A 25,805-nucleotide genomic window follows, 5' to 3' on the forward strand; every position below is an offset into this window, starting at 1 on the left:
CTATCTACTGGCAAATTCTAGAACAAACTTTATAAAGAAGACGCACGTTTATAAAGAGAACGTTTTAAAGAGACGTTTACAAAGAAGAAGACGTATTACATCATTTTTCGTTTTAGCTAAACTGTTTTTTTTTCGTTGGCTTTGAATCTGGTTTCTCTTCAACCCGCAAAGAATTTTTGAACTATTTCTTCAGTCAAGATTTCTTCTCCTTTTTCACAGTCAAATACTGTGAAAAACGAGAAGAAATCTTGACTGAAGAAATAGTTTAAAAATTTAGTACTATGCTAAAGAATGGAAAACATCTCTTCTAACCTGTAGAAGAGCCATTAGTGAGTTTAGCGCTTGAACACATAACTCCGGATCCCTTCGGCTTAGTTGCCGCAATATGTCAAACACACATGACATGCCGACACATACCAGTTGATCGGTCTGAAGAAAAAGCAAGCGTAAATCATTTGAAATAGAAAGTGAACGGATGTCAATATTTTGTTGGAATGGTGGTATTAGACTGCTAGCCTATTAAGTAGTTTTTAAGATTATTGGGAAATTTCCTTTTCCGAAACTGCAGTCCGAAGCAGTGCTGCAGCAGTTGCGAAAGATGTTGTCTGCTGTTGTTTCGGGTCGTTTTAACTTGATTATAACACTGTTTTTCAAATAAAGATATCGGTACCAGGTCAAAAATGTCTTCCTATAGATTATCAAGGAGTCTAAAGATTACCTCATAAATCGCTTAAGCTTCTTGGTATACTTAAAAATGTGATCAGTGTATCGTATAATCAAAAAGGAATGAAAGGCAGTTGTGTAAGCGACTGCGCACGAAGCTCTGCGGTCGAGAAAGTGGTTGGAATCGAAGTGGGACCATCGTGAAATGCAGCGAAGAGTAGTGCCGTCAAGGGTTCTCCCTCGATTCTAACCGCAACGCTCTACCGTACCGCTTCACGTCGTTTTGAACCCACCTATATGTAAAAAAAAAACAGTCGCAGTTATTATTTATATTGACGTTAAACGTTTCCATCGTCCAAATAGGTCAATATAAATAATTTCGAAGATTCCCCAAACGCACTTTCTACAACATGTCGATGTACGCGACCAAATATTCCAGCAGTCTTGGCAATCCTCAAACAATAAGTTGTAGGTCCGAGCGAAAGCGCAAAGAAAAAATGAAACAGATCATTGCTAAAAGATATCTTCTACAGAGTACGCACATCCGTGGATTAGTTCTTGGAGCCAAGTTTCGTTCAGTTCTATACGACACAAAAGAAGTAACGCTATCATTCTCTAAGCATAGTTAAACATCTTCCTTGTCTTGATCCTCATCAGCGTTCATTACAGCAGTGTTGGAATGTTAAAGGCATCATCCCACGAATCTGGGGTAGTATGGGTTTCAGGTGGGCAATGCCCATACGAGGTCGTAGATTATGGGGAGGATGATGATTCCGTCCATTTCTTCCTAACTGCCGTAAAGAACGGCCCGGAAGATGCAGCGCGTGCACAAGGCTGGCGCGCTCCAGTCGAACTCATTGTAGAAAATAGCTCGTTTAAGTGTTGTCCGCAATTTCTATCATGCATCCTAGCTCAAAATTCTTTTCCGTGATGAGTCCTGTTGAATGTCCATGGAAATTTGCTTCGGACGGACGCACGGTAGGACAGTTTTCCGCTTTGTACAGCGGTAGATATCTGGATAAGTAAAGTTAAAGGATAAAGTTTCTGGCGTTAATCAATCCGCTTGAAATGCTCCCCCACGTTCATTTCAATTCAGAATCGTTTGAGGTTTACGAACGTGTATCTGGCGTATACAATGACTTGCGGTGGCTAGCCAATGTGTCAAGTCAGTGTTTTTATCCTCCCAGACAAGTCTGGTACCAATTTATCGACCCCGGAGGGATGAAAGGCTTGGTGAGCACTAGGGCGGATTCGAACCTCCGATCAAATGTGCAGTAAGAGGAACCTCTAAACGCTACACTACACCTCACTACACCACTAAACCTCAAACGGTTCTGAATTGAAGTGAACGTGGGGGATTGATTAACGCCAGACACTTTATCCACACAGCTTCCTTCATGATTTGACTACCGTAAATGCCTGGTCAGTATTTCAGCTTTGGTTTCAAATTGCCTCATCAGCAGCAACAAACGAAAGGCAAAATATTTCTTGTTATTCACTCCCTGAGGAGAACCTCTTTCTACTCTTGCAATCTGACTTTTCATGCAAGTTTTCGCATGACTGTAGCACTTGAAGTTAAACAATATAAACAGTGGCTGTTGATGTAAAACATCATGATTGTGTCAGCCTCTCATGTCCTATCTTCTCTACTCTCTGTGCTATTCTTCGTTCCTCTGGATGGACAGTGTTCTTACGAGGACTTTCTGACGATATGAAAGGTGTGAAACAAAAACGAGAATAAGTAACTCAGCTCCCTAGACGTTTCTACCAACAATTTAAGACGTTTTTATTCGGATAGAAAGTCATGCGTTCAATCTATCACGCAAATCAAGACGCCCTTCCCCGGAGTATCAGTGCTTCGGCATCTGCTTAGAAATATAGATAATCAGTGGGCACAAATTCAAGTAATCACCTTCGCGTTCTCACTACGATCTATTCTCTCGCGAGCATTGTCAACATGGTGCGAATCGTCCACAGCTTCCATCGTCTCTTTCTTTTCCAGCAAATCGCTGTATCTTAAAAATCATATGTGAAGGAATGGAAACAAATGAGAATTTAAAAAAATAAATTTCAAAGGAAATCCAGGAAGAGCTATTCTTTCTCAAAGAAAAAGAAAGGATAAATATTCAAACACGCGATATGCAGATATTCACTGATTCCTTACTTTGCGAGCAGCGTTTTCGCAATTGCAACGGTCGCAAATGATGATGGAGGCCCGACAACATGTAATGCTGCACACAGTTCCGAAGATAATTGTGGTAACTGTACGATTTCTGAAGGAAGCTCTGCTTTGAACATTCGATTTTTTTTACCCTAGATAAAGAGAAGAGAGTCCCAAACAAACTATATAGTACACTACCTTGCTGTGACTCCTCTGTTTCCCTGGACGACGGTATCCGCAGCACACTGCCCTTTGTTCGCACAGGATAATACTTTTTAATGAGCTGGCCATACTGTTCAGAAACTAATTGTGATGGTGATTGTTCACTTGACGTGGAGGGCGAGTTGTCACGAGGGACGAGTTCACGAAGAAAATACGACATAATAATGGAATCTATATCATCTGGAATAAAAAGGATCAGTTTGAATTGAATGTAACAACTACATATATGATTCTGATTATATATTCCAATATAAGTGAATTTCCGCACACGAAAGAAATGGGAAGGGAAATGTAAGACAGTGTTTACACAGATTTAATGCAATATACAATAACTCGTCGCATGACATTTCCATTCCAGATTAAGGAGAAGATTTTCGTGGGATTTGTCGCGTAAAGTGCTTCGCTATTGCGATGTTTACGAGAAGATATATTTTATCTGACGAGCTAAGAGACATAGAAGATTAATGACATACATGAATGTGTGATGTACGCTTTGCACGACCCCTTTCCAAAATTCTTTGTCATGAGGTGTGAGGAGAAAGAGTAAGGTTCATCTCTTAGAAACTCGTCTACTAAAAACAAATTGGTTCGAGAAAGACTTTGACCTTTGATTTCAAAAGAAGAAATACGATTGTCATCCGTAACAGTCTCACACCCTCATTCTGTGAAGTATTCCTGTTATTGTTCGTATTTGGGCACAACACAATTATTGGGATATTAATGATAATACAAAGAAAGAGAAATGCAAAAAGAAAATAAACGAAATGAAAGTTTCTGAAGTTAAAAGCCATCGAGTTACGACTTGCATCTCTTAGACAACGTACCTACTTTTTTATTCATGTGGTACAGGAATTTAATATGGTTATTGGAAAATTCGTGCGTTGTAAACAATAGAATGCACCAAAGACGCTTCATACTTTTTCCATACTCATTCATTTTGCATGAAAAAAACGAGTCTTTAATTTTAACGAAGAAGTAGACTTTTGTATTTGCCATCTTCGACTTTCTCCATTCCAAGAAATACAAACGATGCTAACATAACGAAAAAACATCGCACTGTTGGATCGTCACCCATAGTAAATTTCTTATTTCTTTACGATCAAAAGCAGCCGCGAAACAACTAATGCGCATCTATTTTAGAATGCTTAGAATTTTAGAATGAAACACATATATTGACCGCAAATCGGACAATGTAAGAAAGCTAGTAATCTCGACTGTTAATAAACCATAGATCATAACAATGTTGGAAAACTACCTGTTTGATGACCCTTTCAACGAAGAGTGCAACCAAACCTTTGTTCATAAATGCTGCAAAAATACGACAACGACCTTCGCGAGGAAAAATAAAAGAACTGCAGCTTGGCCTGCTAATGTATGGCGAAAAAAAATTAAAAGTATACAAGGAAATTCTAATAGGCGAAAGTGCACCACCAGAGGATTTCTTAAAAAATGTGCAGAATGTACTAGTGGTGGAAAAAATGGAAAACTAGCACAAATTCATTCTTTCCCATCTGGTCAGAATGATAACAGACATAGACGTAAATAAAACATCATCAGAAGGGGCATCTACAATCGCGCTGGCAAGACTTGCAATTCTGAAAAACCATCGATTTTCAACTGCTAAAGTGGTTGGAGGAGGCCCGAAGATGGAAACCCTTGTTAAAGGCATCACCCCACGAATCTGAGGTGGTGCAGATTTCAGGTGGAATATCCGTACACAGGATCGTAGATTATTGAGAGAAGGGCGATTCCGTCCATTCCTTCCTAATTGCCGTAAAAAACGGCCCGGAAGATGCGGCGCCGCACAAGGCTGGCGCGCTCCAATCGAGCTCCTTGTAGAAAGTAGTGCTCCAGAACGCCCGAAGCCGTATCTTCCCGGCCGTTTTTACGGCAATTAGGAAGAAATGGATGGAATCACCATCCTCTCCATAATCTACGACCCCGTATACGAATACTCCACCGGAAATCCGTACCACTCCAGATTCGTGGGGTGATGCCTTTAAGGTTGGTGAGGTCTCATCATCAGGTTCTGGCTTCTGGCTTCCGTTAGGGTAATTTTGGATGTAGAACACAAACATACTGTAAAATATGAATATGAACCGACATATTGTAAAATGTAAATCTGAAGGCAGTATTTTCGGAACCTGCTGGGGACCACTTGAAAACAATTTCGACAATGTCTTCCATGTAATTTGTGGCTCAAACCTTTTTTTTTTACTGTGGTCATATTTTTTTACGTTCTACGGTACGTCAGTGTTGTGTAATCCGAATTCTTGCGTCTCTCTATTCTGTGATGGCTTAATTTAGCGCCCAGAGGTATGGTCGAGTCAAAACGACATGATGCACGAACTGCTTCGTAAGTGGCCGCGCGCTCGAAGACAGCGGTTGGAATCGAGGTGGCACCGTGGCGAACAGCAGAGACGGGTGACGGCAACGAGGATCCCTCCACGATTACAACCGCTACGCTCTACCGCACCGCTTTGAGCGCAGTCGCTTGCGCTTGTCCATGCTTCACGTCGTTTGGATCCAACTATAGTTCTTGCTGATTTCATTTTTTTTCTAAAAACCGTTTACCAACTTAATTTAACCGACATTCAAAAAAGTAGAATATAGAAAATATACATAACGTAAGACTGGTTCGCCCGTCTCTTGTTGAGGGATTATTGAATATGACATGGTATGAGCAATGTAGAGCTGCAATGCAAGCGGACTCTTGTTGAATGCGTGCGGTTTGAAGGATGAGGATCAATGAGGGTTATAGTGCACAATTTCTTATGCGCACTCCTCATCAAAGCGCAAGAGGGAGTAATGAGGCCATATTTTCACACGATTATGACTGGTCGCTGTTTTTCGCTGCAAAACTGCCGAAAATCCACAGCGCTCCACTTATTATAGAATTTCCAGAACATTAACTAGCTTCTTGCTGTAACACTAGTCAATCCACATTGTCTGTATAATAACGCACAAAAGTACTGCTGTTAAGAGCAAAATGGATATATAATAACATTTGCACACAAGGGAGCTTAAAATAAGAAGAAACCAACTCAACTAATATTTACTACAAAAATACGGAAATAATGTTACATACTACATAATTCATTACAAATATAGAAAATAAACGAACAAAAATTAAAGAGACAGAAATAAAAATATATATAACAAATAAAAGTGCTAATTTGAAGATGTAGCCTGCAACAACTCGGAACTGAAGATACAGTTCAGGCGACTATGCTTCATGATTTTCGGGGAAAAATTCTTAAAATGTCTTAGAAAATGTGTTTGAGAGCTTTCTAAATAAATCAAAAGCAATGATATCCGTTGGATGGTATCGATACCTGAGCAGCTTTTGAACCACTGTAATCCCATTTTGTGGGCTGTATGATTTTGTAGGTGTGCAGAGGTGCATAGAGGTCATTGGTACTCTGACAACTCTTCTCAGGTGTACATCGAGAATTTGAAGAAGAATTCCTTTCAAGCCCGTTCGACATAGCACTGCGTCACACATGCCAAAAACGAATCAGAAGTTTATTCATACAGAAGCCTATTCATTTGCTCTTGACAGCAATATCAGAGATTCATAGAGAAGTACTGTAAGCTTGAAATGGCGTGACTATTCCCCTAAGTAACGGCTAATATGCGATTCCAAAAAGTAGTACAAAAATTCCCAATGACCTCCCCAATTTCATAAATCGGTCATGGGCAAATATTAGGAACGGGTCACCTTCAAACAATGCTAGAGGCTGTTTACCTTTACCTACAAAAAAACACTGTTTGGTTGTCACAAAGCAGTCTGAGACGTATACACTACAAAAGTAGAAGACATCTTGATTTTGAATAAGATATCCGCTGTGTTAGGTGGGCAACGACGAAGAATTCTTCCATAGTGAAAATGATTCCAAGCGGCACACAGTGAGTAGCGTAAATAGTAATTTGTATTGATGTATAAAAGTTCTAAACACGTGAAATTCTTTCTACAGATAGTTAGTTGTGTAATACTGAGGAAGCTTGCGGAAACTCTACCACGTGCACGTGTTTTTCGTGCGCTCGATTGCCATCGTATCTTACACAGTGTTTATACCGACTTCAGATATGCAACTCTCTCATCTCTCGACTCAATACAATCCTATAGAAACATACAATGATACTTGACACAAAAGCATACATTTTCCAATTAAACAGAGTGAAGGTAAAACGGTTTTTTGAGCGACCACAGCAAATTTCGCGATTCGAAAGGAGAAATGTGGAAGAACATGACCCAAATGATTATCCACGATCTCATCGCTTCGAAGAAGGATCGACTAAGACGACGAGACCTCTCCGCATATTTTGTCATTTATGTTATGCATTTAGACGACTACTTACTACACAAGTGGGAAGAATTAAACTAGAAAAGAAGGCGCATACTTGGCACTTTGTAAACCTTCACGATCAAAAAAAAAGCGTCACAAGCAAAAAAAAAAAAAACCAAGAGGAGAAAATACACACTTGTTATGCAACTAAAAAAAATAAAGTTTCGGCCCTGGCACAACATTAAGTGACTGTCTGAGCCTGAAAGGTATTTTCCTAATAAAAAAAAAAATCGGGCACGTCACAGCACTTAGTGCATATCTCAGTGAGGTAATTATTTTCCTTCCAGATTCGAAGTAGCGTTTAACAGGCAGATGCAGGATTTTCGTCTAGATCTTACTAAAGAACGCGTGACACGAGCGTATGTTTTTAGAACGGAACATACCCTGGCAGAGAGCACAAAACTGCGTTATAACCTACGGATAACGTAGATACGCAAATTTCCAGGTGTATAATGTTATATAATAATTTTTGATCTTCCGTCAAATGTAATTCTTCGACGGAAGAAGACGCGGATCTTTATCGGGATTTTTTTTTTGTATGTCAACCATGCTTTCGTAATTAGTAATCAAACGGTCCAACAGTCCTAGTCCAACAGACTGGTTAGGTTTTGCATACTGCCAGAACTGCATCTGCAAAGACTCAAATGTCAAAAGTTTAGGATCTTATTTTTTTCAATATAAAGTTTTTTAATCAATGTTGTTTTTTGTGTGTGTTTTTTTTGCTTTTCTGTATTTTTGGAGATAAACTCGAGATAGGAATACTTGGACTTCCAGTTGCTAATAATTTCCAGTAGTTTCTTAAACCATTCTACGAGATTCGAGTTACATGCTCGTGTTTGGTCCGATCCAAACACATATGATGGCAAGCAGATACAAAAATCACTGGAAAAGAATAGATTCTAGAATAAATACATGAGCATCAAAACCACCGGAAATGAGGATCAACCGCGTAAACAGGTAGCTAGCTGACAGCTCCTAGTCTAACTCTAACCAAACTCTGATTCGACTGCAGCGATGGGTAAGTCCCGTTCAAACGACTGGGAGCCCTAACTCTAGCCTAACCGTTTACGTACCACTGGACTTCAGCTTATTTGGACCGGACCGTATGATTTATTACTGTATACATTCTCCACTGTGATAATACACAAGCTGAACTATCTGCTACATCCACCAATTTTAGATAGAAGTCCTCATGCGGAAACAAGTGCTGCAAAAGTAATGCGTTGACAGCGACGCAGACGGTCCCCTGTTCACAATCTTAGCACGCTCAAGAAGGCCGAGACTTCAACGAATAATTGAGTAGCTGACTGCCCCTGCACATCGTCGAGTTTAAGACGCACTTGATGTTGGAGGAATTTCTAAGCAAAACAATAAATTTAGAAACAAAGGTAATTGGGTCGATTCCTAACATCTTCGCAAAAGTGAATGCTTTTCAGAAAGTTTCTACACCAGCATACCATGAGAAATACCCAGCAACGCAATCTGCCAAATACAGAACGGAGCAAGCCAAACGGGTGATAATTTCAGGTGTCATTTGCCATTGCTGCAACCTTCTAAGTTCCATACACATATCTCGCAGCAACGAGGAGGTAAGGACATGTAGGAAATATTGTTGTGACATTCAAAAAATAACGAAGCAAACAACAACATCTCAATAGAAGATTAATAAAGAGAGTGGAATAGGTAGGTGGTTTTTCAGCCAGAAGTACACCCCAACGCATTCAATTTTTGGCCGACCTTGAGAATTACGGTCAATTTCACGTAAGAGGGGAACTACCCCGACTTTTTCCCCTTACTCTCAGCATTTCTAAATATACCCTCCCACTGACTTCTTAATTCCTGCTCAACAATCACTCTTTGAGCACGAATCGTCCACAACCTTCACTTTCGGAGTTTCGAATATTATCCCCAGCCCACCTGGATTACTACATGTACAGGTGCACAGACTCTGCCAAAAAGTAGTCGAAACCGAAGCAGTCAATGGGTTGAAAGAAAGACGGAACCAAAAAAATTGTACGGAACATCAACAAGTAACAAAAGAAGGCAAATAACAAGCAGCAACATCTACGAACAACCAGCTCACAATATAAAAATAAATATCAATGGAAGGATTTGATGCGAGGTTGTATTTCTGAAAGGCGCGTAAGAATAAACCTTCGTAGAGGACACCGAGCACAACAGAACGCGACGTTTACATAGGAAAAATGATTCGTGGTTAGAACAGATTCGTGGAAGAAGAACTGTACAAAGGTTTCAAGGCCGATCAAATATAAAAAGTCCACTACAGAGCAAAATAGAAAGATTGCGTGTTCTTATGTTCTAAAAACTACCACATTATTTGGCACAACAATGACTAACAAGTAGCCTTGAGAAGTAAAAGAAAACTTTGCGTGCTAGTACACATGTCGGAGGGATGCTAACAAAAAATAAAATATAAAATTCCATATCATGTTGGAAATTCAATTGCGTACCGGAAGACAAATGATATAACAACAACAAAAAAACTAATCCAACAGAAAAACCATCAGAGTAGTCGGTTAAACTGTGGATCGAATTGTTGATTTAAGGTTCTGAGGAAGGCAATTCCAGAAGAAAAAAAAAGTTAACAAGCTGTAGACCCCACCAAAGGTCAGTACTTGATTTTATCATCCAGAAGTTTGTTGAAAATCGCATATTCCGAAAGAAATCATTATCATAATCGAAGGGTTGTGGATTAAACAGCCCCTCCTCCCAATTCCCCCTTTCTGACTTACTGACATTTCTTAAATCGATAAAGTTCCTGCAATATCGAGAGCCTAAAGAGTGAATTTGTTTTTCTTTCTCTAAATAGCCTTAACAAAAGCTTGTGGTAACCAGAAGAGCAGGACAATAATTGCCTTTGAATGAGTCCCGGAAAGAAAAAAAGTTGTTCACAAAATTGATTTTCCGTCATACAAGCCACCAAGTTTGTGCCATTAAAAAAAAGAAGAATGATCATCTTTGCTAGCTAGAATAGAAAAAACCGAGCATGTGCGAATATTTGACGGAAACCAGCCATAATGTCATGAGAAAGTTTACAATAAAAGTTTGTGCTATGAACGAAAACGAAACGAAAAGAGAGGAAAACTTCTAGCTGAATGTTTAGATAATTTAAACTTAAAAAATTCCCATTTCGTATACCAATGTATGTTTTCATGAGTCTTTGATACAAGAGTCAAGAGTTTAAGAGTTAAACGGAATGCTGTGTGAATGTAATATATTAGCATTTAAAGTATATTTTAAATTTTAAATTATATTTTAAAGTTGAACGGCGAAGAGTAATTATTCAGTGGCCGTGTTCTGACCACCTGATAGACCAGTCGATAAATGGGATCAATAAATGCTGCAAACAACTTTTGAGAGCACTAAAGCGGGAACTATACTTGAAATATGGAATTTCTGAAGAAGTTAAAGCCGCGGAAGTCACTAAGTTGATCTAAAATTCAAGGCAATTAACCATAAAAGGAAAGCATCATGCCATCATGCAGTATAATAACACTCCTCGCGCGCGTGTGTGTGTGTGTGTGTGTGTCTCTCTCTCTCTCTCTCTCTCTCTCTCTCTCTCTCTCTCTCTCTCGAAAATACTCCATAATGAAAATGATGATACTCCCCCCCTCCAAAGACATTTTCCCCGGGATTTCTCACTACAAAAGGTCTTACAATAATTGGTGCAAGGTTGCAAAACCAAGAAACAATTGCAAATACTAGGGAAAAGTAAAATGCCTAGCAAAAAAAAGTCACGCAATCTCCTGCTAATTTCAACTAAATTTCAACGGTGTGCAGATACAAGAAATCCCTATGAGATCTGATGAGAGTAAATGTTTCGATCCAAACAAGATTAAAATGAACAAACAGTTTCACTCGAATACACCAGCCAGAAAATTGAAGTAATGTTTTGTAATACAGTACATTATTTAACATAACATAACATACGCCTTATGTAGTTGTACTGCTTTGTAGCGCAATAAAATTACTTCGTGGTGGAATTACAAGAAAGCGATTTCTACTTTGCTCCTTCTTATTAACATTGATATTTGAATTTCAGCTGTTGGCAGCTGTTGTAGGAGAGTGAAGCGGTACTGTAATAGTGATACAACGAACAAATTCAAAAATATGTAACAGCTTGGCAAAATTTTGTAATTATGGGGAATCACAACACTATCGATCATTTTACAGTCCAGCACAATTTATTTCCAGAAAACAAAAAAAAAAAGAATGAAAGACTTCGGTAGGTGCAAATGCGTTGGAAGAAACGTCAAGAAATCGTATGTACATAAGAGGAACATTCATTTGTCACGCATTCCAATGTAAACGCAGCAGAAAACATTGACAGGAACCAGTTACAAGAATCAATAATGTGACAGAATGTGAGGCAAACCTGCTTCTGCATAGTTGGTCAATTACGACCGTACGCTGGATAATAAGTTATATGTACTGTATGATGAATGAGATTAGGGGGGATGCAGACCAGCACGCGAATGACGAAAAACTGGAATAAAAACACATTTCAAACTATAGCCCAGATAAATGTTTAAATGTACGAGCGTGGAAACATTGCACGTTGCACGCAAAACATTGCCGAAATGTAAACAAGACGCGTGAACGATCAATAAAACATACAGCTAGAAATATTCTAACGCTATAAAGGTGCCAATAACAGATTGTCGGCAATAAAAATAAGTGTTGACACGTTTCCCTGGGAAAAGATGACCATAGAAGCGTGAACACTCGACGCCAGTCTGGCACAAAATCGATGCACCGCGTGCACACACACACACGGACAGAGACACACATGGAATAGGACATACGGCAGCTGGTCAATGAGAGAGACGCCAGATGACCCCTTAGAGGCGACGAACGCCTTAGAAGGACCCATATTTCATATTGACACACGATCTGCACCCGCTAACCGTTAAAGGACAGAAAACGAGTATTACGTTCGCCGTTCTCTCGAAGCCCGTAGAAATACAGGAACAGCTTCCTCGTCCTGGTGGAGCCGTTACGTCTATCTTGTGCCTTGCTGCGGCAGTCTAGCGACGGAGTATAAATTTTGCATAGGACATCGTCCGATCATTAACGTGGGTACTAAAGCACAGAATTCTGCTTAGCCTATTTGATCCTATTGATAAAATCCGCCCTAACATCGGTTCTTCTCCACAATTTGTTGCTTTTACCTGTTCATTTCTTTCCGATTACTGTCTCGCTTAAGCTCCCTAACACTGAGCGCTCTCAACTCCCAAATACAACAACTTTTCCAAAGGTGAAAGAACGTTGTGTTCTCTATAACAGTAGGTTGGCGAAAATGTAGTTGGGTTATGGGGAATCAGTCGCTCTCCTAATTCTAGAGGCTCTACATTCCTTTCTTCACTTAGTAATTTTAGGTTAGGCTGCCCGCAGAGTTCAGAGCCGCGCCTGGCACGCGGTTCGGCGGCTCTGCGGTTTTAGTGGTTATTGACTATTCACAACAGTGCGCTCAATAACCACCAAAGCAGCAGAGCCGCCAAACCGCGCGCATGCGCGGCTTTGAACTCTGCGGACAGCCTAACATGTCATAGATCCCCTAAGACCAATGCTTATGTCTTAGATCCCTGACTGGTGCCGTTGTGATTGGCGCCTTCCAACTATATTTTACCCAGTAGGTTTAGTGTTTAATGGGGCATTCACTTGTTTTCTAGTTGAGCTCAAGAGACAATTCCTTACACCCAACGAATTAACGAAGAAGAGATGGGAGAACAGTGTTAATTCGTAGTGCGAACTGATGCCTCGTTTGCTTTTATTACCTCCGATTTCTGGACCTGTGGTGATTCACATTTTCATCGCCAAATCTACAAACTACACCCTGAAAACTACCTACTAGTGAAGAGATATCATTATTTAAAGATTCTCCGAACCCTGCTTTTAATATTCCTTCATCTTTTTACTGACTACTCTTGTATTGGCTTCATAGGAGGGAAGAGGGAGAGAGGTGAAACATAGCGAGGTAGGAACCATCAGTTGCATGTGTTCATAAACGAAAAAAAAGAAACTTGAACCAAATCAAATATTGGAGATCCGATTAGTCAATTCATAACACAAGATGAGATGTAATATCTATCGGACAAAGCAACAACACTTTCCGTTACGTTACAGTGCGGTTCTCCACTTCGCTGCCAAGACAAAGTGGGGAAAATAGTCAAGATTTATAACAATATGATATCATTTTTCGACTTTACAGTGGGCCACGTCTCTTCTCGAAAAAACCTGTTAGCGGGGGAACAAGCTGAAATCAGAGGGAGCTAAGTCAGGAGAGTAGGGTGGGCGCAGTACAGTGCTCCAGTCCAACTCTCCAATTTTCTAACATGTCTCCTTCACTATAGTCGGGTCAAAACCACATGACGCAGGAGTGTAGTCACAGGAGCGGTCGCGCTGGAGCAACGCAGTTTTTAACCGCACGCAGCATCCTGCGAACGGTCTGCTTGGCAGTCTGCCAAAGTAACGTGGAGTGGGTCTATATTGGTCGTCTATATTTTTCTTAGTTTTGTAGTTACGTCGGCTGTATTTGTTTTTATTGTGTAGATCTATATCGTAGCTGTATTGTTCTTGAGTTATTCTATTGCGTTTGGTCATGTTTTGCTTTTGAAAATTGGTTCGTTGTTGTTGTTGTTCAATTATATTTAGTTCTATGTTAATGTTCTTTTTTTGTTTCTTCGGCTACCCTCCCTCGTTCGCAAACAAAAAAGAACATTAACATCCATCTAAATACACAAACAAAAACAATACAATAGCTTAAGAGCAATACAGATACAACATGTATCTACATAACAAAAGTAAATAGAGCAGACATAACAAAAATACGAAAAAAAAGACTAGAAAGAACAGCAAAAAGAGTGGAAACAACAAGAACAATATCGATCCGGATGACCTCACTTCACTTGCAACTTGTGAAGCAGACCGCTCACAGAACGCTGCGAGTGGTTAAAGGCATCACCCCACGAATCTGAGGTGGTACGGATTTCAGGTGGAGTATTCGTATACGGGATCGTAGATTATGGAGAGGTGGACGATTCCATCCATTTCTTGCTAATTGGCGTAAAAAACGGCCCGGAAGATGCGGCGTGTGCGCAGGGCTGACGCGCTCCAATCGAACTCGTAGAAAATCGCGCGCTCGAACGCTCGAAGCAGCTCCTCTCCGCTTCGAGCGCAGCTGCATGCGCAAATGTCCGTGCTTCATGTCGTTTTGACAAGACTATAAGAGTGAGCGTTGTCTTGAAGAAGTAACACTAGAATTCGCCCCTGAGGAACAACAACTCTTGCGAGTTTCTGAAGGTGAATAGTGTGAATGGTAGTAATGATCAGAGCGGTGGAAAGCCATTTCTCACTAGTGCCAGAAGCAGACTCCACAGGATAAGGATGCTGTACAAGGCGCTACGCGCTCCCCTTCATTACAGAATCGTTCCAGGTTTGTAAATGCATGTGCGCCGACTAGATGTGTCAAATAATTCTTCTTTTTTATCTTCCTGAACAAGTCTGGTACCAAATTACCGGCCATGGAGGGATGAAAGGGTTGGTTTGCACTGGGGCAGATTCGGAGTTCCGATCGATCGTGTACACAGGGGAACCACCGACTGCTTCACATCCGCCCGGACGTCCTCGACCGACTTTTATCTCCAAAATCGTTGTTCTCCTTCTTCAAAGCAAGATCCAGCGGTGTGTAGTGGAAATGGTACTGATGACCTCCTCAAATGTGTCTTTAACATTCCTAACTACGAGACTGCAGTCCCATTGCGCCATTTCTAGAAGGCGACTCAAAGCTGCCCTTTTGTGATTTGTATCGTTAGTAAAGTCAAAGAAGAACATGCGCCATTATATAACTTTTGCGCAGAAGCTCCAAAAATTTTGAGAGAACACATGACACTTCATAACTACCGATCAGTACTCGAAGTTTTGATCTGTTCGATCTTTTCTCCAATAACTTTTTCTCAAATCGATCCTCGCATGAAACATAGAGGTGTGATGGCACTAGTGGGCAAAATCTACATCTGCACTAAAGGAAAAGGAAGAAGAACAAACCGAGGTTTCGATCAATAAACTGAACTTTCTAGCACAATCCTTCTAGTCAATAGCGCATTCAAGATTCTCAACCACGTGGATTCCAAGCAATAAGTGGCGTGAATTTTAACCAGTACGAGTTGTTACCATTATTAACACAAATCACTATCATCTTTGAGGAGCTACTATTTACATCGCCAAAACAGGAAATCGGCCGACCAAATGTTCTGATTCCTTCGCGAAGTGCTCCGAAGAAAATTCCGATGCCATTCATCGTCATAATCACCTGTTCAAACGTATTCAAAGCTATTGTTCAGAACACGTTTCGATTAAATCATTTATTCACCTTTATCACCTTAACTCCCGTTGTTTTCGAACTGATTAAGCAGACGCCAGTACTTCTTTCATTTATCCCAATCGCGAGCGATAGTTCCGCAGTGGTTTCTTCCTCCCAGAGAACATAAAATTTCTCTCTAAAGAGTTTTGTAAGGAAGTCTGACCATTGGATCGGCGGTCTTCTTGGAGTGCGCATAATACCGCATAATGCGTGGAAACCAGTCGCTCACAGCAATGGTTCCGTGGTTGTCATTTAAAGGCATCACCCCACGAATCTGGGGTGGTGCGGGTTTCAGGTGGAGTATTCTTATAGGGGAATGTAGATTATTGAGAGAAGGGCGATTCCGTCCATTCCTTCCTAATTGCCGTAAAAAACGGCCCGGAAGATACGACTTCGAGCGTTCCGGCGCGCTACGTTCTACAATGAGTTCGATTGGAGCGCACCAGCCTTGTGCACGCGCCGCATCGTCCGGGCCGTTTTTTACGGCAACTAGGGAGAAACGGACGGAATCACCCTCCTCTCCATAATCTACGACCCCATATAGGAACTCTCCACCTGAACTCCGCACCACCCAGATTCATGGGGTGATGCCTTTAAACGCATCAAGTGTCTGTGTTAAAGAGGTGTTGAAAGGGTGAGCACGGAGCCAAATGTCTCTCTTCATTGTATTATTTCATTATTATATCTCCGATGCTCTTGTTAGCTCCCCAAGCCGCTGGCTTTCTACTACCCTGCTCGAGAGTCACGCCGTTCTTCATCTTCGTTTCTCGGCCAAGATAAATACAACTAGTGCATTCAGAATTGTGTAACATCCCATCTTTGGTCGCATTTTTTTAACTGAAACGTGTACGCATGGACTAAGTGAGTTCAGACTGCGGAGAACCTTTCAAAAATCTCGTACTTGTAACAAAAAAGAAGCTGGGGTGTTTTCAGGCAAACATGAATAAAGAAAATGAACATGAATGAAATTTGCCGAACCTAGGAAATCAATAATGGAACGAAAAAACCACAGACCGGCAAAAACAAACAATTGTTTCTCCAGTGTAACGTATACCTATGACTCACAAAAAACGAAGACACCATATTTCAACGTGCAACATTGAACAAAGAAGAGTAATTGCTGATCTCCTGCTTCGCTATATTAATGTTTAAGTTCTTCCTCGAGCTTTTCTAGGATGGAAAATCTAAATAGGAAGTTGCTGATCCAAGCACTTCAATGAACCCACACTATTGTATTTGTGTAAAGGAGGGACATTTTCCAAGTTCTGTCTCAGCTGATCATGCACAAAGGATAAGGGGTAAGGTGCGCGACGTTCTCTACAAAGATCCACCAACGTGTTTGCCTTCAGCTCAGGAGTTCTCGCTAGTTCGCTAGCTCGCTATTTTGAGGTTTATGATGGTGTGTTGTAATGTTATAACCTGCGGGGGTTGATGTAAAAAGTCAGGGCTTTTATCCTCCCAGACAAGATTGTTACCAATTTTTCCTTGCCGAAGATTTGAATGGCTTTGTTGGCACTAGTGTGTATTCAAACCACCTACCGATGGTGCAGTCATAACCGATCCTCTTACTGACCGCGGTAAATCCACCCTTTTCCCTGGGTTATCTTGATCATGGATATCAGAAGGAGTCTCTTCAAGATACCGAAAATATTCTGCGGACGATCGTGGCGAATTCTCACCCACATCAATCAAGAGCATGGCGTAGATTTTAGACGATGAAAGGCGTTCCTAGTATGACATATGGTTGGCCATTTCCAATCGGGCTATGCGAACATGCATGAAACATTGCTAGTTGGGTTAGATTTCTGTTCTAGATATCTGGAAAAACGGATATTCATCACAGCTCACAAGTATTTGAAGTTGGAGTTTCTGTTGACAAAAATACGTCTCACAGGAATGTGTTCGGAATAATTTCCTTAACAAAGAGAAGTGATATGGTCGTCTGTGGATATGCTCAACCGAGTGAACGCAACCAGTTTGTCGTTTGTCGCACTCTGCTTCTCTGCTTCGCTGACATCCCCTCCTCCAGCCGTACTCTATTCCAAGGCACACCTCGATCATCTTGTTGAACAGACTTGAGGCTCAATAAACACATGAAGTGACTAGTTTGAAATTATTGCAATTTTGCGGGATGAGTCATATTATCCTAGCGAAGTGAGACTTGCTCTTTTGAAAGGACGACACATGTGTATACGATTTACCGACCATTGCGCGGCTTAGTAAAAAACGTTGCGAGCAAATCTTTCACACAATGAAGTAGTTTTACCATGAGATTGCTCCATTGTGTCAACCTCAGAAAAAATGCAACGTCATCGGAGTGCATTGCAAACAAACGATATTTTCACTTATGATCGATTCACGCACAACAAAGCAATGAGATTTTCTGTGAGAAATTGTAGATTCAATCTTGTACACTTGAGTTTCTTCTAGAGAAAGACAACAGAGTTCTGAAATGATCCACTAAAGATGAAGGAAGCTTTAATTCTGCGGGATGAAAAACGAAGAAAGTGAAGGATGCCAGAGTGACCGATGCAGCAAAGAACTAGTACAAAACTGTGGATGCAACTGCTGCTGTGTGTTTCAAGAAAAAAAAACACTTTGAGGAGATATGACCACAGTTCTTTGATCTTCTTCCCAGAAAACAATAATTAAGAAGCAAAGTTGGAGCAAAACACAAATCACTATTACTTTTATTTGTATTGGTAAAATCCTCGGTGTATGTGAACGCTCATACAACATCAAGAAAGAAATAGTTTGGTATTTTTTGTCGTGAGAATGTATTTTTCCTAGATCTTACACTAATGCACTAAGCATCCACTAGTATTCAAACGGTATGTCGAAAATGGTACGAAAATCCCTTTTCGTGAACCACGACAAAATGGTGTGGTCAAGATCAAAGAACATTTCCACAAAGAAGCAAAGGAAGTTGGTTAATAGTTTTGTTCGCGCGGTGTGTGGTGAACGAGGAACTGGTTTCTAGAGAACATCCCTTGACACTCTGATGAGATCTATCAATCAGCGGAAAATTGTGAGAATCATTGCGATGACACCACGGTATTTCCATCTCAATAAACGCGAATTAGTAGCTGAAGTGTTTGAATTATTCTCCTAATTTTTCTGATAAAGGTCATCAACACCATTTTCTTAAAAATTTGAAAGTTTAAGCAAAGCAAAGCAAGTAAATTGTCTTTCATCAGAAGGCTAGAGCAGATCATCAAGTAAGAATCTTGTCATATTGAGGTCAAAAGGTCCTGAAGCATGATGGAATTGTGTAAGCGGTTGCGTTCGAAGCGGTGCGGTGGAGTCAGCGGATACGGTCGAGGTGGGACTATCGCTACCCCCAAACAACACGCGGAGATGAGTGGAGCCAGTGAGGGCAGTTTTAAACCGACTAGAAGAAGCGACAACAAAGATTTGAAGACTACATCGCATTGGTAAAGTTGACCGAGCTTTTTTGCAGCGCTAAAAAGTGGCACCTGTCCTAACATATAGATCTTTTTCGTCCTTTCCACGCGCGCAAATCATTGTGCACGAGCTTTCAAATGTTTAGAAGTTTAGAAATATCCTTGATTATTTCCAAGCACCATTACTTCTCGTATAGCACACTTAGCGAATTTGGAAGGGAAAGACAAAATAAAATGCATCTCCTACAAGAATTTGCAGAATTGAGAAATCTCCAGCGATATGTGTGAAAAAGGAGAGTGCATGCACGCTGAATACAACCTTGGAATTTATGTTCCAATGACCAATTTCTTTCTGCAATAAGCTGATCGAAAATATGGTTTAGACCTCGTTGGAATTTACTCCCTTTATTCACCTTGTTTTTCGGATTGAGCCGATACCAGTAACTTCTCAGTTTATCCCGATAGCGAGCGATAGTTTGAACAATAGCTTCAAATAACGAAAATATTTGAAGCTATGGTTCAGACCTCGTTGGAATTTACTCCCTTTATTCACCTTGATCACTTTGACTACCCTTGTTTTTCGAATTGATTGAGCCGATGCCAGTAACTTCTCAGTTTATCCCGATAGCGAGCGATAGTTTCCCGGTGGTTTATTCTTATAAGAAGGATAAAGTTACTGGCGTATCAAACCACTTAGGATGCACCGACTCGTTTTGCTAGAATTCGTAATCGTTGAAGTTTTGGAAGCCGTGTTGGTGTATACAATGACTTGCGGGAGCTAGTCGGTCAAGTCAGCGTTTTTATTCTCACAGACAAGTTTGGTACCAATTTATCGGGGTGAAAGGCTTGGTTTGCACTAGGGCGGTTTCGATCTCTCGACCGTGTGGCTACAACGGACCTCTAACTGACTGCGCCACACCCGCCCTTTTTTCTTTTAATACTTAGATACTTAGATGGCCCGTCTTCACTGGGCGTGCGGGCACCAGCATCTCTTCCACTCGTTTTGTTCCCTCGCCATTACCATCCAAGATCTTCTCAAGTTTCGTGAGTGACGTTGACGAGGTCCTTGAGCCGTATCCAGCTGAGCTCTCAGTTGGTCCATCCGTGCACCGAACACGTCACCCCATCTCGTTGGCGGTCTCCCTCCAGGGCGTTTAGCATCTTTTGGGATCCACTCCAGCGTTCTGTTAGTCCAACTATCGTCGATTCTTCTCATGATGGGACCGGCCCATCTATGTTTTGCTTTCGATACATATTCCGCTGGGTCGCGAAGACGGTACATTTCTTTTAAGTCGGAGCTGCGAAGACCAGCTAGGTGTTGTGTGCGCCGATTAAACTTCAGAAGACATCTCTCAAGGGCTCTGTGGGTAGTAAGTAGCTTCCTAGACGTGGCTGCGCTGTCTGCCCACGTCTCCACTGCGTAATAGAGCGCTGGAAGAACTGTCGAGTCGAACAGATGGGCACGAAGATCTTGGTCCGTCAGTTGGTCCGTAGCCTCCCTCACGGCTGCGGATGTTGCCCATGCTGCTCTCGTTTTTCTACTCAGTTCTTCCTTCTTTCCATGTTCACAGAACGCCCGAGGTATACGTATGACGAAGTTTTCACGATTTGGGAGCCTTCAAGTTGTACTCCTCCGTACTCGCAGCATTCGTTCTTCATGAACTGTCTTTTCTTTCTGTTTACTCGCAGTCCTATTCTCTTCCCTTCAATTCTCTTCACTTCTATTCGTTGAGCATAGTTTCTGCTTCACTGGTACTGCTCGAAAAGAGAACGATGTCGTCCGCAAAACGAAGGTTCGAGAGAAATCCTCCATCAACACGTTTGCCAATTTCTTCCTAGGATAGTGATTTCATTGCAATGCAGCCGTGAACAGCCTCGGCGATATAGTATCGCCTTGTTGTACCCCCTTTCCAATGGGTATGGTGAGAGGGCGCTGGAAAAGCTGTATCCTAGTCGTGCATCGATCGTAGCATTTGGCTAATGTCCTCACATAGGACGCGTCCACACCTTGATCGACTAGCGCTGACAGTATTGCATTCGTTTCTACGCTGTCAAAGGCTTTCTCATAGTCGACGAAGATTAGAACAAGAGGCAGGCGGTATTCCCGGCAAACCTCTATGACCATCGACACGGTCTGGATGTGGTCCAAGCAGCTGAATCCTTGGCGGAATCCAGCTTGTTCTTGAGGCTGGGCTTCATCCAGGGTCCTAGATATGCGCGTGAGGAAGATCTTGGTGAATATTTTGTATAACACGCTCAGCAAGCATATCGGACGGTAGTTCCGAACGTCCTCTCGGTCACCTTTGTTATGCATAAGAATGGTTCGCGAGGTTTTCCACTGGTGTGGGATTCTTTCTTTCTGAAGGTAGGATGTCATGTGCGCTGCTAAGATTGCATGAAGCGGATGGCCAGCCCGAAGAAAGCCTGCTGATATAAAATCAGGTACGGGGGCTGTGCCAGGTTTCCTTGATAGCGACTCTCACTTACGAAGGGAGAATCCGTGGTGGAGCTTAACCAGTGGGGATGATCGGGCCTGACACAGGAGTTGATGAGCGGAAAAGGTTCGACTAGATCTCCGTAATGATTTCCATCTCACGACGAGAAGACGTGCGAGTCCGGTCTTCGCTCAGCAAGGCTGTTAGCGGAATATTATATTCGCAGAGATCCTTGCGGCACTTCTTTCGACTCGTTCTTCTTTGTGCTGCTTCTAGAATCTTCTTCTTCCTGTACTTCAAAAGATCCTCCTGCAACGCTTTTCTGCTGCTAGTGTTTGCTACTAACCGCTCAATATGCGATGCATTCGGATCAAGCCTTCTTCTTTCCAACAATTCCCTGGTGGTCTTCGAAATCCGATCCAAGTTTGTCGTGCGCGGCTTCGAGGCACGCTCAGCACGAACTCGTAATCCTCTGAGCAGCATCTCGTAGTCCACGTTTGGGTCCTCCTGTCACCTTGTTGAGACAAGGAGTCCTCGAGTACGCAATCGTCGTAGACGATTTCTTTTCTCCTTCGTTGCCTATAGGAGACGTTCTTTTCCACAGTGTGGCTATGTCGTATTTTCGCACGAAAGAGACGGTGATCAGAACCACCACAAAAGGACGGTACTACTGAGACGTCAAGTAGACAGCACCTCCGGTTGGTGAGTATGTGGTCGATCTCCGCACGAGTCGCGCCATTGGGCGATTACCATGTCCATCGACGATGATCTTTTTTCATGAAAAGAGAGTTCCCATGAAAGAGGCGAGCGGCGGACAACAGCCCGACGAGACGATTGCCATTTTTATTCCGGTTCCCTAGTCCTAATCTTCCAACCCTGTATTCCTCTTCCGTGGCCTTTCCTAGTTTTGTCTCGTCTGAAGTCTCCGAAAACGAATCTGCAGAAGGACTTCTCGCTGCAGATTACTTCCTCCAGCTCCTCGTAAATTGCGTCCAATTCGGTTTCATCAGTTGCTGATGTTGGTAAGTAGCAGTTGATGACACTGATGGGTTTTTTGGTGCATCAAAACCAACAGCGCCTACATTTCATTTCGCGACGGAACCTTCTCTCCACGAATGACGAGTGTACCGTCATTCATCTGTCGTACGTCACTCCTTCTGTACTTGGTCTCCTGCAGAGCAATCACATGAAACTTGACACGCTCTGCAGCTCCGAGAAAGGCTTGCAGGTCAGACAGTGTTGTCGCTTTGTAAGTACGCAGTCTGAGACAGTCTCCATGGCGAGTCGTGCGTGTGTCGCCTTGGTCCAGAATCAATGACGTCCTGAGCAACCTGAGATTTGATCGCTTCTCACCGGTCGCCATACCGTCCGACGTCTGAGATGGCACGGCCCAGTGTGCAGGGTAGTGAGGCAGTGTATATGCTGGAGTGGCAAAAGGACTTTTTCCCCAAACTAAGCAGCCATGCCACGGCGAGCTTAGCTTTCACCACAGGTCGTCGCCCGACCTATATGGATCAGGAAGCCACCTTGCGACATTTTGCCATGACGGTGGTGAATCTTAGCAGTGGTTTACTCTTAGCTAGGCTTCCGATTCCGAGAAGTCGGAATGTCGAATGTGTCGAACTCCTTCTCAGCTTGGGAAACCCTGTCGGAGGACGAACCTCCGCTGTGCATCGCAGTTCGACGCCCAGTGTCACCTCCACGCCACTATGAGATAGTAAACCGTTGTGGAGGTTTTCTTTTAATAGAGCATCAAGTTTTTCTATGAAGGAAAATTTTTCTATTCCTTACAAAAAGCAAGAAAGTCCGATAAGTGGGTCGGGAGTCTCCCTGGAGCGCGTAAAATACTGCGTGGAAACCAATCGCACACAGCTATTGTGATTGTCACTGAAATGTATCACGTGTCCGTCCCAACTTGTTTTCGCTTATTTAGTAGCTAAGCATTGTAGAACTTTGAATCCTGTTCCTATATTGCGTGGAACCAAACACTCCTAGCATAACCCTTTGAAGCTTCATTGAACATTCAATGAAACTGACCGTATTTTCTTCCTGCTTCGGAAATGCTACAGTTTCTGAAGCACAGATCAAAGCAATAATTACACTGGTACTAACAAGGTGAGCACGGAGCCATGTATACCTCTTCTTCATGATATCCTCGATGCTTTTACTAGCTCTCCAAACCGCTCGTTTCTTCCTCGTTCTTTCCAAGTCGTTCTTCATGTTCATTTCCCGGCCAAGACAAATACAACTAGTACATCCGGAAATATTCGTCCCGTGAGCGTTATTGGGGCTGCTCGAGACTCGCTCGTTTCTAATTAACATTGTCCTTCACAGATTCAATTCAAGATCGATGCTTACGTACGTTTCGTCGGATTCGGTCAACACAAGGTTACTTCTGGTTCGCGTTTAGCTCCTATCTGCGTTCTGGGGACGCGCTACATAGCCTCTCGATTAACAGGATGTTATCCCTCCAGTGAGGGAGATTCGTGGTCACATTAATGGTGTGAATGAATTAGCCAACTAGAACCGCTATCTGTTTTCATCGTCGAATGCGTTCAATCGCAGCGCATACTCTTCCTCTGCTTCACTCGTGCTCTCTCTTCCCTAACCTTTCTCATTCGAAGGAGCAACACGTTCAGCCACTTGAACTCATCCAGTGCAAATTATGTGTCTAAAATACCGTACATGCAAAGCTACTCGTAAAAGTTCACGCATTTCGGACGATCTCTGAAGACTGCGAAATTTCTTAAAACAAATTAAAACCATATAATCCTTCAAGCTTGAGTGATGACGCCTCCAGACACATTTTCCTTTTGGTTGACGCGTTCATGTAACGAGCGAGAAAAACAATCCGTCTTTGGGTTTCATCTCCAGTAAACCACCAAACTGGTTTCCAATAGGAAAGGAAATCTTTTTTCTGTACCTGTACCAGGTAGTTCCTATGCTTAGAGGATTTGACTTTGCATAATTTTTTCTTTGGTGGCATACCGTAAAAAAAATCCCACTACGAAGTTTGACGTTGTTGGAATCTCACCACAAATAGGTACTGGTACATGTGTATTTAACGAACCCGAGCGTGATTACCTCCGACTACTAATCCAGCAGAAGGCGTATGAAACAGTCTCGATTGCACTTTTGTTCCAAACGATGAAACTTATCATGGTAACAGAGCAAGGGTAATCCACAACGAATCCGCGATTATGCAGATTGTTGAGCTTTTTCTGCTTATTTGGGGTACATTAATTGAACTGCGGAAGATGAAATACTCGCACGTGTTCTGTCGCGTAACGAGTTGCACCGATAGGTTTAGTGTGACCGAGCTTGGCTCTTACAGTTCGTCTGAGTTTCTAGCGGAAGTTGATCGTGATAATACCTATACTCGTAAACTACACTACTACATATTCGCGGAGGAATCTCAGTTTTCTGATGCTATAAATGATAAAGGTCAAAGTCAATGGCGTCTCAATCCACTCGGGATGCGCCAACGCGTTTTACTAGAATTCGTAATCGTTGAGGTTTTTTTGGAACGCGTGTTGGCCTATACAATGACTTGCGCGGGCCAGCCGATGATCAAGTCAGTGTTTTTATCTTCCCAGGCAAGTCTGGTACCAATTTATCGACCCCGGAGGGTCGAAAGGCTTGGTGAGCGCAGCGCTAGGGCCGATTCGAACCCTCGACCGTGTGGCTACAACGGACCTCTAACCGACTGCGCCACGCCCGCCCCTTCTGATGCTATGCTGCATTTTAGTCATGAATGTATCAACACTGATAATCGACTTTGGAAGATCCAACGGCATCAGTAGCTAAGGAAATCGACATAGGTAATCGCCACTTGGGTAATAAAGAACAAACAACAATCCGATTAGTGTGAATAATGAGAGTAGGGTGTTGATAAACACGCAACGCCACGGATGCGTCAGAGCAATGGATTCGATTCAAAATAGTTTAGGTCTTATAAACCCGCGTCCGGCTTATGCGTGCCGCCAGCCAATGTATGAAATCTGCGTCTTTGTCCTCTCAGACAAGTTTGGTACCAGTTTGTTGATCATGAGGTGATGAAATCTTGGCTGGCTCTGTCAACAATCAAGTCTTTCTGTCTTTCCATCGACCGTGCAGTCGTAACCGAACCTCTTACCGATTGCGCCACCTATGTCCTTAGTTAAGTGATATGGTTTTCAAAACTTCTTG

General features: G+C 42.2%; 4 protein-coding genes across 7 annotated transcripts in view; 1 reads left to right on the top strand and 3 right to left on the bottom strand.

Annotated features, from left to right (window-relative positions):
- The window catches only part of RB195_015196 (uncharacterized protein), a gene marked incomplete at both ends in the record, with an annotated part of 45,358 nt that extends 40,234 nt beyond the window's left edge, over positions 1-5,124 (bottom strand). For both annotated transcript variants that reach the window (XM_064205788.1, XM_064205789.1), the window contains 6 exons: positions 1-17; positions 313-429; positions 2,576-2,678; positions 2,828-2,936; positions 3,023-3,226; positions 4,965-5,124. The exon at positions 1-17 is cut by the window's left edge and continues 68 nt beyond it. In XM_064205788.1, the coding sequence (XP_064061669.1) occupies positions 1-17; positions 313-429; positions 2,576-2,678; positions 2,828-2,936; positions 3,023-3,226; positions 4,965-5,124 (710 nt within the window). The remainder of the gene's footprint in view (positions 18-312; positions 430-2,575; positions 2,679-2,827; positions 2,937-3,022; positions 3,227-4,964) is intronic.
- Positions 5,125-20,146: 15,022 nt separating this feature from the next.
- RB195_015197 (uncharacterized protein) lies at positions 20,147-22,100 on the bottom strand (the record flags this gene model as incomplete). 3 transcript variants are annotated; one of them, XM_064205790.1, is made up of 2 exons in its annotated part: positions 20,147-20,798; positions 21,964-22,100. In XM_064205790.1, the coding sequence occupies 2 exons, from the start codon at positions 22,098-22,100 to the stop codon at positions 20,147-20,149; spliced, it is 789 nt and encodes a 262-aa protein (XP_064061671.1). The 3 variants fall into 3 exon arrangements, with proteins under 3 accessions (XP_064061671.1, XP_064061672.1, XP_064061673.1); XM_064205791.1 differs by lacking the exon at positions 21,964-22,100 and adding an exon at positions 21,180-21,559; XM_064205792.1 differs by lacking the exon at positions 20,147-20,798 and having other exon boundaries at positions 21,750-22,100.
- Positions 22,101-22,695: 595 nt separating this feature from the next.
- On the bottom strand, positions 22,696-22,980 carry RB195_015198 (uncharacterized protein; the record flags this gene model as incomplete). Its single annotated transcript, XM_064205793.1, has 1 exon — positions 22,696-22,980. One exon carries the CDS (start codon positions 22,978-22,980, stop codon positions 22,696-22,698), a length of 285 nt encoding a protein of 94 aa, XP_064061674.1.
- A 17-nt stretch (positions 22,981-22,997) lies between these two features.
- RB195_015199 (uncharacterized protein) lies at positions 22,998-23,330 on the top strand (the record flags this gene model as incomplete). Its single annotated transcript, XM_064205794.1, has 1 exon — positions 22,998-23,330. One exon carries the CDS (start codon positions 22,998-23,000, stop codon positions 23,328-23,330), a length of 333 nt encoding a protein of 110 aa, XP_064061675.1.
- Positions 23,331-25,805: the final 2,475 nt, after the last annotated feature.

This window comes from Necator americanus, chromosome V (genome assembly GCF_031761385.1).
Source record: "Necator americanus strain Aroian chromosome V, whole genome shotgun sequence".
Taxonomy (NCBI): Eukaryota; Metazoa; Nematoda; class Chromadorea; order Rhabditida; family Ancylostomatidae; genus Necator; species Necator americanus.